Here is a 15,994-nt window from a genome sequence, read left to right as displayed (position 1 = left end):
AGCAATGCTACTCCTACGAGTAAAAGTTGTACAAATAAATCAGACGTCACAACAGTTTGGAATCAAACTGTAATATTTCTTTATTTCAAATATAACACTGTGAGGACTTACAAGTTCGACATTTTTCTTTCAACATGGCATTGTTTGCAGAATAAATATATATAATCTCTTTTCAATTATTTACAATCTGGCAAAGACTGTTCTGACCTGCCATGTGACACGTTCAGAACATTCTTTTCAGTAACAATCCATATACTCTACTCTTAAACAGACTATCCATTTATTAACCATTTTAGCTTTTGAGAAATGTGAATAAAATGGCACCAAGTCAGTTAAGTAAACAAAGTGTCTGCTTATGAATCCATCAATCTATTAGTCGAAATCACTCAAAACTATGTATTGCAATGCCAGGACCACAATGAACTGTACAGAAAATCAGTAAATTAGAGCTAAATGCAGCAGTGTAGTGGCTATCAGGACACAATCAGCATCAAGACTAAAGACTGCAAGAAAAGACAGACATCACGATTTTAAAACAAATGACTGAGGAATACCTGAAAAGAAGGCTACTTAAGTATTTCAAAAGTGTTTGACAACAGGAGTGTGTTCACTGATGTATGTGCAATTAGGAATATGTAGTCATGCAGAGTGTGGAGGTCTCAACTTGAGCAAATGAAGCATGAAATGAGCTTGTATAGATTTCACTTCAACAGAAAGACTTCTAAAAGTGAAGCCGTATTAGTTTATCGAAACGCAATGATGATGACCATCAAAAATCTGATTATGCTTGTCTCTTAATAAAGGATAAAGTGTTGACTTGTGAAACCTGCATTCCATATAATAAGCAAATAAGCAAATCACATTGATGTAACCAACTGACATTGGAAATGTGTTTGACATAGAAAAAAACAGAAAATCAGAAACATGAAGAAGAATGCAAAATATTACCAATTGCAACCACTGTTATTTTTGGAGCACCTTTTGCACAAACCTGTTTTTCCCTTCACTTTCAGCTGGTGCTTGTCAGGCATGAGTTCAGTTTTAATCCGGACACAGAAGTGTATGAAGGAGAAGACTAAAACACATGGACACAGATGGAAACACCTGATTGTCAAAGCTGTTTCTTCTACATGGTCTTTGGGGGTGACAAATATTATTTAAAGCATAACCAGTGGAGTGAATTGTCCCCAATCCTCCAACATGCTAGGTAGCACTCTTGATAAAAGCAGTTCTCGTCTGTGGCTAGTCCATGATGACTGAGAGAAGAGCCATGACTGCTATCCCACAAAACAACAGCAGAACCTGTAGAAAGGAGTTCCTGTGGGAGCAGGGCACATGATCGTGAACATTCAGTTTATTTCATATGTGAAGTATGGCAGGATTTTACTGTGGGAGACAAACAGACAGAAAGACCCCATTTCTCAGGGAAGTGGACACCTTACCTAGGGTTGGTCTCCTGTAGCAGATCAGGTACCACATTGACCAACGCAATGTAGAGAAAGCCACCTGAGGTGAAGGGCAGGATCCAGGCAGTGGCATTCTCTAGAAAGACACATGAGAAGAACCAACACTGAAGAATATGTTTGATAAGGTGCTTATGAGTTTTCCACAAATAAAAGTCTTGTTAGGCATGGAATGGTAAGTCACAAATAAGGAAGAACAACATTGCAACTAACAACAAATGTTGACAATCAGAAGAAACATGAAAAGCTTAAAGATATAATACATCTCTTAAGCCTTATAGAGACTATTATAGCAATCCTATATGATTATTGCAAATCACATTATGCGACACTGATCTAATAAACTTGGGTATGACATGCATGTAGACTGTATTATGATGACACCTACTAACCCGTACGCTATGTGTAAACATGGGTCATAGCAGTAAACACACTGGGCCTCATTTACAAAATTTAAAATAAAATAATTAACAAATTAACAAAAGGGAAGAAAAAACACTGTGCAACAAGTAGCCTAAAGGATTTAATCCATCTGATCGCACAGGAGCCTCACGCACACACAAACAACATTAAGTTCTACCATTGCCTGACATTTCAGCCATTCATCATCAAACTAAAATGCAGTCAACCAAACATAAAAGTTACACTGTTTATTTTAAAAGGCCCGCTGTACATCAAATCAGCATGCAGCACCCAAACAAACATTTTTGTACATGTGAAGGATTTTACACGGATATTACAACATGAGGCAAGTGTAAAGCTATGTTTAAGCTATATGATGAATAATAGTTATGCAAACAAACATGGCAAAAATTTGTGGTATGAGACAGATGTGAGCCATATGCCGTTTCAGTTTTGCTTGACATTTGTACGCTGTTATATTGTAATATGAATGCCACTATATAGCCTAATTAGTGTTATATTTTCAAGTTTAATATATCATTTTATAACTGCTTATTTTTCATTCTTGTTCTGTTCTGAATACCATTAAGCTAAAATATTTGTTGTAGAGTGAGGGGAACTATATAGACTGTTTATATTTACTAGTATTTTAAAAATACATATAAATTACGTCCTCTTTTTGGCCGGGTTTCATTTCTCGGTGTCGTAAACTCTAGGTGTGAGGTTTCTAAACTAGGTGTTTTTAGGTGCGTGATATTCAAATGACGACTGTTTTCTGCCGCCACTTTTATCAACATGGGATTATTCATACTGTACGACATAGGACCACCGATTGGAGCCAAAATCACAGAAATCACCATGACTGTTTCACGATTTGCCTGACTGGGACAGCCGAAAATCATTGCAGTGTGTCTCGGGCTTAATGCTCACAAAGTTTGCATTTAAACTACTGTAACAACAGTAACATGAAATATTATTACAATTTAAAACAAGTGTTCTCTATTCTCAGCAGCCATTACTCTATTACATTATTATCAGTCTTCGGTGTCATGATCCTTCAGAAATCATTCTAATATGCTGATTTGGTTCACACAATAAAGATTTATTATTATTATCAGTGTTAAAAACAGTTGTGCTTAATTCTGTGGAAACCATGAATATTTGTCTTCAGTATTCTTTGATGAATAGTAAGTTCAAAAGAAAAGCATTTATTTGAAATAACATTATATTTATTGCTTTCTTACTAAATACAAGTTAGAATTTTTGGTTTTATTAGAAAAATCATAGTGACCCTAGACCTTTGAACAGTAGTCTGAGAGCGGAGAGATGTTTTGAGGACTGTGGTGTCTCACCTGCCCCATGCTGTGATTGGGAGCAAAGAGCAAAACATGCCCCCAGGACTCCTCCTAACGCTGTAGAGAGCTGCATGCGGGCTGCTTTCCAGCGGTCAAATCCTGCTCGCAGCAGAATGGCAAAATCTCCCACCTTTCCGTAAAGACAGAAATGTGTGCACAACAACAGAAATTGGTAAGTCCTGAGTACTATAAAGTATTGAGACATTTCACTCTTGAATGACTACTTGCTCATTCCAAGTCACTAATATTAAACTGTTATCGATCGGTTAAAAATTAAATGCATTGTTCCTGTATACTAATTACCTGGCTGAAACTCAACAGACAGAGAAAGATACTGACTCACGTACCTCATGAGGGATCTCATGAAGCAGAATAGCGAATGTTGTTAAGCAACCGACCTGTTAGGACAAGTAAAAGAAGGTATCGTAAATATATTGTGGTATACCCTTGTTTTCTAATTCAACCAGGGTAGGGCAGCAAAATCATATTTTATAATCCAGACCATGTTTATTTGCAAACATATATGTTTAACTGAATGTCAACAGAAGCTAAAACAGTGAAATGGCACAGTTCTCCATCAATACTCTCCCTTGTATTTCTGCAGCCAAAAATGTACATCCAGGCCAGTGAGCAAATGTGTAAAAGTGTGTTTTTCTGTGCAAGTATAGTGGTTTCTGTTGCACCAAGTCCATTTCCTCTGTAACTCCCTCCCCACGCATGCTGGGAGCCTTATGCTTCTCCACCTGCACTTCAGCTTCACAAAGCCATATATATACTGCTGCACTATAAATATTCCCACACATCACAAACATCTCCATCTCTCTGTTTGCAGTGATTACCATTGACCAAAATAATTATGGGGGATGTGATTAGTTTAAGGTCTAAAATGCTTAAAAGTGGCCAACCCATATTATATTTACACAGGCACTCTCAATCTATTTATAAAGCACATAAAGTCATAATTACCAGACATACAACTGCCCTAAACAGATCTGTTCACATTAATAGTGCACTCTATAGCAGGCTGTGCTAGCAGCAACTGGCTTTCCTTTACTTTACTGAGATCTGTAGTAGTAAGAATGAAGGCTGAATCCTATTTATATGGAATTGATCTCTGTTTGCTCTTACCTTTCGGCTTACTAAGAAGCTCCCTGCCACTGCCAGCCCATGAGTGAAGTTATCAATGCAGTTAGCAAGAAGGTTTAGATAACCACTTGTCTGAAAAATAAAGAAACAAAGTAAGAGAAAAGATAACAGGTAACAGACACTTAAATGCTGTATGATTGGCTCCAAGGAAATGGTCCTAGTACTTGTCTGTAATGATTTAATAACCCCTTAGACAAGGCATGATTTGTGTGTGCAGCTTACCTTTATTTTCTTTGGCTCTGTGTAAAGGCTGATGTCAGTCTTTGGCTTGGAGTCGGAGTTGTTGTTTGAGCAGATGCCATTTGTTTGTGGGGACACAGAGACCTCGCTGCTCAGATCTGTTGAAGACGACTAGTTTGGAAAGAGAGGGAACACCACAGTAAGTATTTCTAACAAACCTGGGTCTCATTTCACAGCATTCAAGAGCAATTTTAACTACTATCAAATCAAGATTAAATCGAATGCCAAGAAAACTGAAATAGTTACACTACTATTGAATGGTTTGGGGTCAGCAAGATTGATTGATTTTAATAACACTTATTTAGCAAGGATGCATTGTTATGAAATCTCTTGAGGAGAATAAGAGACTTCTTCCCAAAAGACTTCAACATTTTACCGACCCCCAACTTTTTAAAGGTTATGTACAAGACCCCCCCCACCACCCCAACAATCCAAATTTAATACAATTTTATTCGCCAGTACTGCATATTTTAAACATTTATTCAGTGCTACATGTTATAAGTACACTGCTAAAACATGTTCCATTCATTTTTATAAACTGAGGAAAATGTTTTGTGGGAATTTCCAGCACACCACTACTCTGTCGACTAAGGAGATCAAACAGACTTTTTTCTTAGATCAACTCATCGCCACACTTATAACACTGAGTTGAGCTTCTACAGCTTTCTACAGAGCATTACCAATTACCACAAATTTAAGCATGTGTGTGATTAAAAACATTTCTGCTTCTAAATTCACATAATTCTTACCACGGGTTGAGGAGACAGAAATGGCCGACAAAGGCTGACTGTGAGAAAACAATCGTCCTTTATAGCAGCAGGTATTTTAGATTGTAATACCAGAACTAGACACTTCCTCCCTGTTCTAGCCCACAGTCTGTAAGGCCTCTCAGCTGTGGTTTCTGTGCACCGTGGCTGACTTCTGTGGCCCGTCTGTCTGCTGATGGCAGCTGCTTCCTGCTAGAGGCTATTTATAGCTACCCAAACAGAGCAGAGGCTATCAATCAAACTCCCAGGTATCCCGTAAGCAAGGAAGAAGACTCAGACATAAGCATTCACAAACAGATTCAAGTCATAGACCAAGTCAAATTAAAAGTTATAATTAGAAGGGAAGGGGAGGGGAGGGGGTGGGGTGGACAGGGCACTGCAGGTCCCCTCTGTTTGCTTGTGATCTTAATGTCCAAGGCACTGAAGACTCACGCTAAAAAGTGAGAGAGCTGATGTCATGTCTACACTAGAAAGGTAGGCAGAACAAAACGGTAATTCGTTTGTTTTAGGAAGCATCTAAAAGCAAATATTTCAAGGCCTTAAGCTGTTATACCCCTCAGGGTGGAGCCCAAAAAGTGAGAAAGTATGCATTTGTGTGTGTGTGTGTGTTTAACTGACTGATGCAATATGCTGAAATAAGGCCGGAATAAAAGGGGTTTGGTTGTTCTTCTTGAAAGCCAAAAACAGTCCTGTGGGTATTTGAATGGGACATGAGTTGTAAAGTTCAAATATCCATCTGACGAAAAGTGATTCACGATTCGTGACCCTACAACATTCCTATATCATCTATTATTCAATCAGGACTATTCCCTCTCTCTCTTTGTGTTTTCACCGAACATCCTAATCTTTAATAAACAAGTTTAAACAAACAGCTGCAATAAACCAGTCAGAAGTTTAAAAGACATTTAAAGACTGATGAACTTTTTTTCCAGAAACTCAACATCAAAGACAAAACTAGTGTTAATTTTAGCTTTTTTCAATTTTAGTCTTAAACCTCGTGCACATCAGGACGATTATCGCGTTTTTTGTGTTCAGACATCAATGAGACCAGCAGATCTACACTCAACTTGCCTCGATGCATCTTCTTTGTCTACTTACTTCCTCGTCATTGTTAGGAATCAATTTGTGCTCTGCAAAACCGTTTTGTGCTCAAGTGCCACCAAGTCATGTTTTATTGTAACTTCAGCATCTCCAGACACATGAACAAAACTGCCAATCTCATTGGTCGGCCAGTTTTAACAAGGCACGTCAAACTAAAAAAAAATGAGCCCGAAGCATTTTAAAAATAAAAATTATAACAAATATTTTTTTACGCCTGCAGTTTTGCATATTTTCAGTGTGCACACTCACACTGCAGCCATTTGTTTAGTCAAGAGGTGTTAAGCATCGATGATAATCGTCCCGGTGTGTACAAGCCTTTAGTCTGGTGTTAAATATACTTGATAGTTTTTTATCAAATTTAGTCAACCTTATCCTATTTAATTTTAGTCAACTAAAAATCTCACCATTTTAGACATTTTAGCACTCATGAAAGCTCGGGTAGGGGAGGCTTGGAGAGCAGTCCACAATTAATTGACAAAAAAAGAAAAAGATTTTGGTAAAGTTTTTATTTTTTTGAATACATTTTAGGCTTGTCTTATTATGTCCACGAGATTGCATGTTGATATAGTCTTAGTTATCATTATAGGCGGAGTTTAGGAGGGGGTAGCACCATTTTGGAGAATATCTGATGGAAGCGAATAGCGTACGTTGTTCTGTGTCAGCCACGCCACAAGGAACAACATACGCTATTTTGATCCAGCATATATTCTCCAAAATGGCGCTATGCTAATGTTGAGGAGATGAATTGTTTAATGAAGTCATTGTTTTTTACACAGAAAAGTGTTCTTGTCGCTTCATTAAATTCAGACTGAACCACTGATGGCAGATGGACTATTCTGATGATGTCTTTCACAATTTTCTGAACCATCCTGGACTGTGTATTTTACTTGGCAGTCAATGGGACAGTCACAAGCCTCACGGTTTTTATTCAAAATATATCAAATTGTTTACCCCCAAAAAGACAAACAAAGCTTTTACGGGTTTGGAACGACATGACAAAACTTTCATTTTGGGGTGAAGTAACCCTTTAAGACTCACCCTCAGCTTGTGACAGCTGAAGTGGATCTTGTGAAATGTGTGATTTCTCTTGATCACTCTTGAAAAACTTAAAGTACTGAAGGACAAATATCCAAACTTTTTCAGACTACTGCAGCTTGCACTCATGCTGCCAGCTGGTTTGCCTAAATCAGAAATAAGATTCTCAGTTATGAGAACAAGAAACTGGCTCTGATCTTTAATGGAACAGGACAGATTCTCAGATATTTCTCTACTGCACATAGAGAACAATTTAATTGAAAATTTTATCAGAAGAGATAACGTTAGTGAAAGAAAGATAGTGGTCATTATGCAGCTCGGAAAAAGAGGCGGCTTTTTTGCATTAGGTACTTTTTTTTTCTTTTTACTCTTTGTATAACAGTCATTGTTAATTCTAAATGAATATAATTTTTAAGAATGTGTGTTACATAAATATATGAAATGTTGAATACATGCTAGTGGCTCTCTACAAGTGGGTGCCCCCACACACACATAAAAGTGTAACTCAGCCAATGATTATCGTTTATTGGCCTTATTCTCAAAAAGCATAGCTCAAAAACATTTTTAAGCTCAAAAGCACTTGTACCTTTTTTTTTAGTTCAATAGAAAAAAATAAATAAGAATAAAAACTGGGCTATAATTATCGTATACTACAGGATGGTTAATATGGATGTATAAAGTGTGCAAGTGTGCAAGTCTGTAGAGTTCATAACTCCAACATCGTGCTTTGGCTCCCCCATGAGGTTCAGAATTGCATTGTTCCAATGTGGACAGGAGTCAATTGAACTGATTCAAGGTGCTGGAATATGTAAGAACAACACATGTGACTTACTTCAGTTCTTTGGCAGAAAGCTTTGCTCTCTTGGTCACTGTCTTCATCTGGGAATACTTTTTCCAAAATGAGAAAGGACAGCAGACCCCCTATCAACCACAAACCCTGCGTATGATAGTGCCTGTGGGACCCATCTATCCAACACATGCAAACACAAGTTTTATTACTTTTCTTTTTTATAAACAAAGAAAAAATTAATAACTTCATTAAGCTCTGTCCAATGCTGTTATTGTTTACTAAAACCACTTAAAAACCTTTAATAAAATAAAATATCAGATGAAAAACTTTATAAAGGAATAACTGTATATAAGAAATGTTGCATTGGAAACTAACTGAAATGCATTAAATATATCAATAAATGAAATCCATTAATAAATCTAAATGAAAACGTAAAAATAAAACTAATAAAAACTGTATGCTTGTATACTATAAAATACTAAAATAACATGCTCTCTGCCTTAAAAACTGTACTGTATATTGAACAAACTTGCCTTTATTAATAATATTTGAAAAGCTTTCAGCATTATAATATTATCAAACAAAAATATCAACTATAATAGTAACAAAATACACAGTGTGGACTTCTAAAAAAATGTAAATAGCACTGTGTGAGCCTTGAATCCCCAAAATGAAGACATACGATCAATAAAGGGACTAACATTTGCTTCAAAGTAATTGTGACTAAATGCCATTTTTCATATCGATTTCAGTACCACAGTAAATCTGAGAAACTGGAGCAGAGATACCAGAGAGAAAAGGGTTTAGCAAAGGTCAGTTACTACACACTATTGATGTTAAAATTTTAAAAAGGCATAGTCTCATGTAAAACAATGTAAGGGATTCCCATTCAGGAGAGAGAAACGGGGAGGGGATGAATGACAAAACCACAGGTTTATACCTACTGGGAGTTACAGGAAGGGTTATTAAAAAACACACCAAAAAGAAACAGAAACCGAACAGAGATAAGACTAAGAAACAGAAAGACCACAAAGATTATGATTAATGCATGAGCATCAACAAATGTTATATATAATGTGAAAATTCTTACCAGGACTGGAAGTGTAAGCCCAGGCTTCAGGAAGGAGATGAAGAAACACGTCACCTAAGAGACCACCAATGGCAAAACTCAAGAGCTTCTTCAGCTTCTGACACCCATCTGCAAACAGTGAAGAGCATCAGGGGAAGTTCATAAACAAACATTAGCAGAAATGCTTTATATGCAACACTCCAAAGATCTTGCCGTGTTAAGCAAATTGAGCAAATCCTTCACATAAAGCAGATGGTGAAACCACCATACAGTTGCAAAATCATTCTACAAGTTCTTACATTTAATTATTATTTTGTTTTTCGTACAGCTTAAGTTCTGAAGCTGCACAGCTTTAATAAGCTACTTTTGCAACTGTAAGAGCTTATGGGAATATACAGTAACAGACATAAATTATCTAAATCCAATACTCCAGACTGTTTTGGAAATCATGTGGTCAGTCTCTGTGGTACAGGACACACTTATAATTCAGGCTAACCCTCTTCTCCCCTGCCCATTGCAACCTCTACTGGTAAATCAAAACAGACCTTCTCTTAAGCCGGTCTACTTCCTGACACTGCCAGAATCCGGTCTATTTCTGCATGACTGATATCATTGCAGACAAAAGCTTCACAGAGCAGCACTGCGCTCTGCATAGATCTTTGGAGTGCGACCTGTCAACCATATAATGTTATTGCACACTTTTTGGCATGGTTCTGTTGGTTCTTCTATTGAACGTCCGCTAAATCAAGAACTATTTAGACAAGCCATGACAGGTGTAGCTGAACAAATTCTTTTATAGGTCAAGCATGCTCACACAACAAATTTTCTCAGTGATCGCTGAATACTGTCTCTACAAGATTCTTCATATCAGTTTGGGGAAGATTCCTAAATGTAATCTAATACACACATAGTTTGAGGAAGATTCCATGAGGTCAGTCCCCAAAATGAACGGGTCTGCTCATGACTCTAACATGTAAAATGTTGCATTTTCTGTGCCTCTTATTAGAAACAAAACCATAGATAAATCCAATAATTCTATTGACTGTACCTAACCTTCTGTGACCTTCTGTTTAATTTATAATTAAATTGACTATCAAAAAAGTTATTGTATTAGTATTATAACCATGGCTGGGAAATTACTTTACCATGGTATGAAAAACTAAATGTGGAACCAGGCATAAGCAGGGAAAATCCCACGGAGAACATGAGCTTTAAGTCAAATGAGCTCTGATTTAATGTAACCAAACAACTGAGGACCTAAATCAGACTACAAGCCTGTAATAATAACAAACAGGTGCCTATTTGTCACACTAGGCCTGATGTGTGACCAGAAAATTTGAACAATTTTTCCTTTCTGCTCACAAACTATAGATGACCTGCACATGGCCAGAAAGACTCATCATTTTTCCACCTCTGATAGAATGAACAAAGAAGAGACACAAAATACTAGATCTCTGCCCATTAGTCTGCATAAGGACACTGTTGTGAATATCTGGACCAGCTCTGAATGTAACACAATGCTACCTCTACCTGATCTGCTCAGCATGTAACCTGATCCTAGATTAGCTGTTACAATGAGCTATTCACATACACACAGAGTCACAGACCTAGATCACAAAAGCATGCAAGCATAAGTTTGACTTACCCTCAGATTTTAAAGCTGTTCCAGCTTCAATGGGTATCACTATGAGTGGAAAGACACCACTGAGTCCGACGGCGATCGATCCCACAAGGGAACAGAACCAAACATCTAAGTTATCTATTATGGAGAACAGCTCGTTCAGGTACTGGAGGCCTAGGAGGTCCTTAATGCACCATGGTCCTGGTCCTGCAGGTGCAGTCTTTGCTTGGGCCACAGCAGTCTGAGCCATCATCTTCCCACCAAGGGATGACGCCAGAAGGGCGGCGCCAAGGAGCAGCACAGCCAATGCCCAAACGGGCTTCTCCTGTCCTGCGCTCATCAGCCCAGACCTCCGCAAAGTATTTGGAAGAAACATGTAGGGTGCTGTAAGGCAGAGAGGAGCCTTCAAACAAAATTTCATGAAGTGGAAAGATTAGTTGAGTTTGAATGAGGTTTAGGGTTTCTTAGACCCAGACTAAACCAATAGGCTAGTTAGCTTATTGTGGTAGACAATTAAAACAAACTTCGCCCCCACCAAGATTCAGCGTTACATCTCTTAAACTGTATTACTATTGGATGCATAGAAATTCTAAAACTGACTACTCACACTTAATTTTTACGCTTTAACATTTTAACCACAGCAACTTTCAAAAGGATGCAACTTAATTTACTTTACAAGTTCAAAACAAGTGCAACTTAACACCTTAGAAATGTATGTACTGTGTCTGTAAGACATTTATGTTGTTTAAAAAATATATATATATAAAAAAGAAAAAACAATTTGCAATTCCAGGGGAAGCCTTGCCCTCTAGCTTGGCCTCCAAATTGAAAGGTCTGGATATGGTGACTAAGTGCTTCCACTCCTATCTACCACCCCACAAAAAAAAAAAAAAAGCCTATACACCAAATAAAAAGACACACATTCAAAAGACCATGGCAACATGAGTCACAACCTACAAAAACAGCACACCTTTTAGGTCCTTACTGCCAACACAGGAAAATAATCTACATAGAGATGAAAACATGATATCAGATAATGCATTAGAGTCAGGCCAAATACAATCCCTTCAAATAGTGTATAACTAGCACCCATAACAATGAGGATAAATGTATTCACCGGTCTTCAGCAGCTGATCTTAATACAATATTGAAACATTGCATTTGAGTTTAAATTGTCTTTATTTCACAAATATGTAAAGAATATACACGTGAAACCAACATACTTTATATTTACTTAAACTCATGCTTTAATCATACATACTTTATAAACCTGGATATACGACCTCCGTTATGGGTGGACGAAAATGCAAATGTAACAGTAACAGAGGAGCAGGTTTGGACGGTCTGTGGACGTGCAGGAGTGGAGGGAGCGGCGAGATTCCTGACAAATTCCAGCCCCGCTGGGCTTTAAAAACACGCCAAAGTTTGCTACGGTTCTGCGTTTGTCTGCTAAACTAATTAAAACAACAAGAAGGCCCAAAGACAAAATCGTCCATTTTATGATAGCCTACTTATTGGCGATGATGAGTCTGTCTATACGCAAAACACAACGTTGTTGCAATGTTTCTGATAAAAACAACGGTGCACGCAAACTACATCGATACAAAGTTGAGTGCCTTGGAAAACAAACCGCTGTCTACAAGATAAGCAGCAGCGGGAAAAAAAACCGTTTGGTCTTACCCGGCTGAAATTCCTACAGTTTTTCCTCCGGCTTGACCCTGCCATCCAGGCACTTCTTGTCTAAGAGCAGGAGCACTGCAGCAGACAGTCTCCCGATTTCCCTCCTGAAGGATTTTCCACCGTCAGCCACGTCTCACCGACCGGAAGTGCATTTCCATCCGGCGCAGAGAGGGGCGGCCTGAGCGCGCGCTTTACCATAGACAGAGGAGGAGACTCAAGTAGCAAACATGTGAAGAACGTGCTGGAAGAATATGGTTATTTAACCCGCTGAAAAAGGGCAAAAGGTAATAATACAAAAGTACTTCAGTTTAATCAAATCTCTATTCAGATGGAAAGAGTATTGAAACAACATAATAACCTTCACAAATCAATACTTTTATTTTTTGTAAACTTTAAGACAAGGCCTCTCCAAAGGTTGTCTTGATGAGCTTCTCTAGTTCATCTTTGTATTGTCTCTCCAGACGTTTGTCTGAAGTTTAGTTAGTGCTGACTAATTAAAAATGAAGGATGAAAAGTGAAGATAATTTTCAAACTCAGGTTTTTGAAGTTTGTCTACAAGTAGTTCACCTAAAAATGAAAATTCTGGCATCATCGATTCACCATCATGTCGTTCCAAACCTGCAGATGAAAAAAAAAGTACTAAATTAAAGGGTATTTTAGTGGTACTCTCTATAATTTACTGAAATGGCTCTATTTTCACATACTAATTTTGTACTTAATATGGTAATATATATATATATATATATATATATATATATATATATATATATATATATATATATATATATATATATATATATATATTTGTACTTCTTAAGATAATCTTAAGAACATCTAAGCATACCCAACTCTGCTATTTTCATACACCATGAAAATGAACTAAATATATATATTTAGTATTTAATACCACTTGTGGTAGCACACTAAACTTGAACACATCTTTCATTTACTCATCATACATAGAGAATATACATATTATTCAAAATATAATAATAATAATAATAATAATAAATACATAAATAAATTATTTGTATTGTATTATACATTAAATATTTTATGTCAAATGTAGGCCTAAAGTAAATTAATTTTTGCCGTTTTTGCCTTTATTGGGATAGTACAGTGTTGAGGACACAGAGAGCAAAGTGGGAGAGAGAAAGGGGGGTGGGATTGGGAAAGATTTCGAACTCAGGACACCTTCTTTCAAGAACAAGGTTTTCTAAGCTGACCTTCACTACATGTTAATGGAGTCCTTTAAAAGTACAGTCTAGTACACTATTAATATGTAATTTGTAGCACTTTTCCCACATTTAAGATATAGCATTTTATGCTAAAAACATACTTATTGTTAAATTATAATTTTATGAAACATTTAACCTACAATTAATATGTTTCTACTGTATTTTTCATGAAAATCCATTAAAGTAGAACCTATTGATAGTATATCTAACAATACAAAAAAATCTAACATTTTATGTTAAGTGTTCATGTAAGAAGTGCACATATAAAACACTTCTGTATATTAGGTTTACTTTATCTGACTACACTTAAAATGTATTTAAGTGTTAGTGCTTATTAGTGCATTTATATTATGTGTGAGTAACACAGTTTGGAGAAGTACTGTAAATATGCTTTTAATAAGTGTATTTATTGTGTGTAACTTTTACAGTTTTATTTAGCACACATATAAGAATGTATTACAAATTTACTTGCTTGTATTTAAGTAGTTTTTAGTGCATTCAGGTATACTGTACTTTTACCTGGGCATATGAGATTCTTTCTTCTGCTGAACACAAAAGAGCATATACTGAAGAACATATTTAACACTGAATATGTTCGACAACATTGGACCATTTTGATTTTCAAAACATGGACAAAGCTTTTTTTTTTAATATATATGCTTTTGGAAAGTTTTTTTTTTTTTTTTTAATATCTGAAAGTACACTCTTAACATAAGTCAATCAAGCATTATTTAATTATATAACTGTAGTAATTAAAACTTGATAACCATGTATGAATGCATATTAGTCATTTTAACTGAACTTTGGACTGGTGCTGGAGCTGGAGCTTTTTTGGTCGTTCAGTGTTTCTGTAAAAGAACATTTGGAAAAAACGAACAAAAATACTGATAAGATAATAATGAAACGAATTCTAAGAACAATATAAGGGTACGTTCACACTGCAGGGCTTAATGCTCAATTCCGATTTTATTTTAAAAATTGATTTTTTTGCAAGGCCGTTTACATTTCCAATTAAATGCGACCTTTTTGTGATCTACTGTGTGAACGTGAAATGACCCAGAAGTGACCCGCATGCGCAGAAGAGTACTCAACGGTGAACGACGTCACTCGTTGTTTGCGGAAGTAGCTAACGTTAAACATGGATGTAAACAACAGTGTAGTCAACAGGGGAGCTCTTTTTGCAATATTACAGTTACTTTCCCAACGGAGCCAGCACAATTACAATCTTCTCGTTTTAAGATGAAAATTAAAAAGAAGGAGGAGAGCAAGGTTTTTGGCCATGGCGTTTTGTGGAGCAGTGTTAGCAACGTCGGTACAGAGAAACGCGTGGGTGCGGAGCATAGACAGTAAAAGAAATGGACACAGCGACCCCATTGGAACTCAATTGAGACAAGTGAAGCCCATTTTTAGCATTTTTTAGCACTTCCGTTTCTGACGCGCAGACTCAAACTAAGCTTGATGACGTCAGCAACCTGTCTGACAGATGTAAATCTTCTAGTAGCTGTGCGTGCAAACTGCCATCGTTAATCTTGCAGAGACGGCGAGCTTGAGCGGGGATTTCTTTGGCGTGAGTGAGCAGGAGTAAGTATTCTGATTAATTATTTTGTATAGTATTTTAAAATGTAACGCCAGTACGCCATATTAAGTTAATTGCCTGCGAGCTTCTCCTCCTGTCTGTACGGTAATGCGACAGAGAGTCGCGTGGTTATGATGCAATCGTTAGCCTATTTTTACAAAAACTGTTTCAACGGGGCCATAATGTAACATAGAAGGTAATGGAGCCCTTTATACATTGTCGTGTATCTTTAGAAATAAAAAATAGAGTCTTTAAACGCCTCAGATGCAAAGTTATTCGCTGTCAAAGTGACGCCAAAATGAATGGGAGTCAATGGGAATGCTAACGCCAGTGATGTTCTGCTACAAGATGGCGGTACGCGGCCGACTTCAATTTCCGGTCGACTTCCTTGCCGCCTGGTGCGGAGTCGCAGCCAGGATGTGAGTGGCTCTTCTCGTTCCCGCCTACTTCAACGCAGAATTATGACGTTTGTAGCGTATCAATGACGTACGGGTCAGATACATGTGGCCTA

The 15,994-nt window shown here is 37.1% G+C and overlaps 1 protein-coding gene across 4 annotated transcripts; it reads right to left on the bottom strand.

The window, feature by feature from the left end:
• Positions 1–55: 55 nt before the first annotated feature.
• slc39a13 (solute carrier family 39 member 13) lies at positions 56–12,849 on the bottom strand. Of its 4 annotated transcripts, none has more exons than XM_026267425.1 (11): positions 12,670–12,848; positions 11,960–11,994; positions 11,014–11,392; positions 9,390–9,497; positions 8,342–8,475; positions 4,589–4,717; positions 4,349–4,438; positions 3,568–3,618; positions 3,218–3,350; positions 1,443–1,542; positions 56–1,318 (listed from the first exon to the last, which is right to left on the bottom strand). In XM_026267425.1, the coding sequence occupies exons 3-11, from the start codon at positions 11,363–11,365 to the stop codon at positions 1,243–1,245; spliced, it is 1,173 nt and encodes a 390-aa protein (XP_026123210.1). In that variant the 5' UTR covers positions 11,366–11,392; positions 11,960–11,994; positions 12,670–12,848; the 3' UTR covers positions 56–1,242. The 4 variants fall into 4 exon arrangements, with proteins under 4 accessions (XP_026123210.1, XP_026123211.1, XP_026123208.1 ...); XM_026267426.1 differs by having other exon boundaries at positions 11,014–11,373; XM_026267423.1 differs by lacking the exon at positions 11,960–11,994 and having other exon boundaries at positions 12,670–12,849.
• Between the last annotated feature and the right edge of the window lie 3,145 nt (positions 12,850–15,994).

This window comes from Carassius auratus, chromosome 7 (genome assembly GCF_003368295.1).
Source record: "Carassius auratus strain Wakin chromosome 7, ASM336829v1, whole genome shotgun sequence".
Classification (NCBI taxonomy): Eukaryota; Metazoa; Chordata; class Actinopteri; order Cypriniformes; family Cyprinidae; genus Carassius; species Carassius auratus.
Note: the sequence above shows the minus strand (reverse complement) of the source record. Positions and strands in the feature narration are given on the sequence as shown.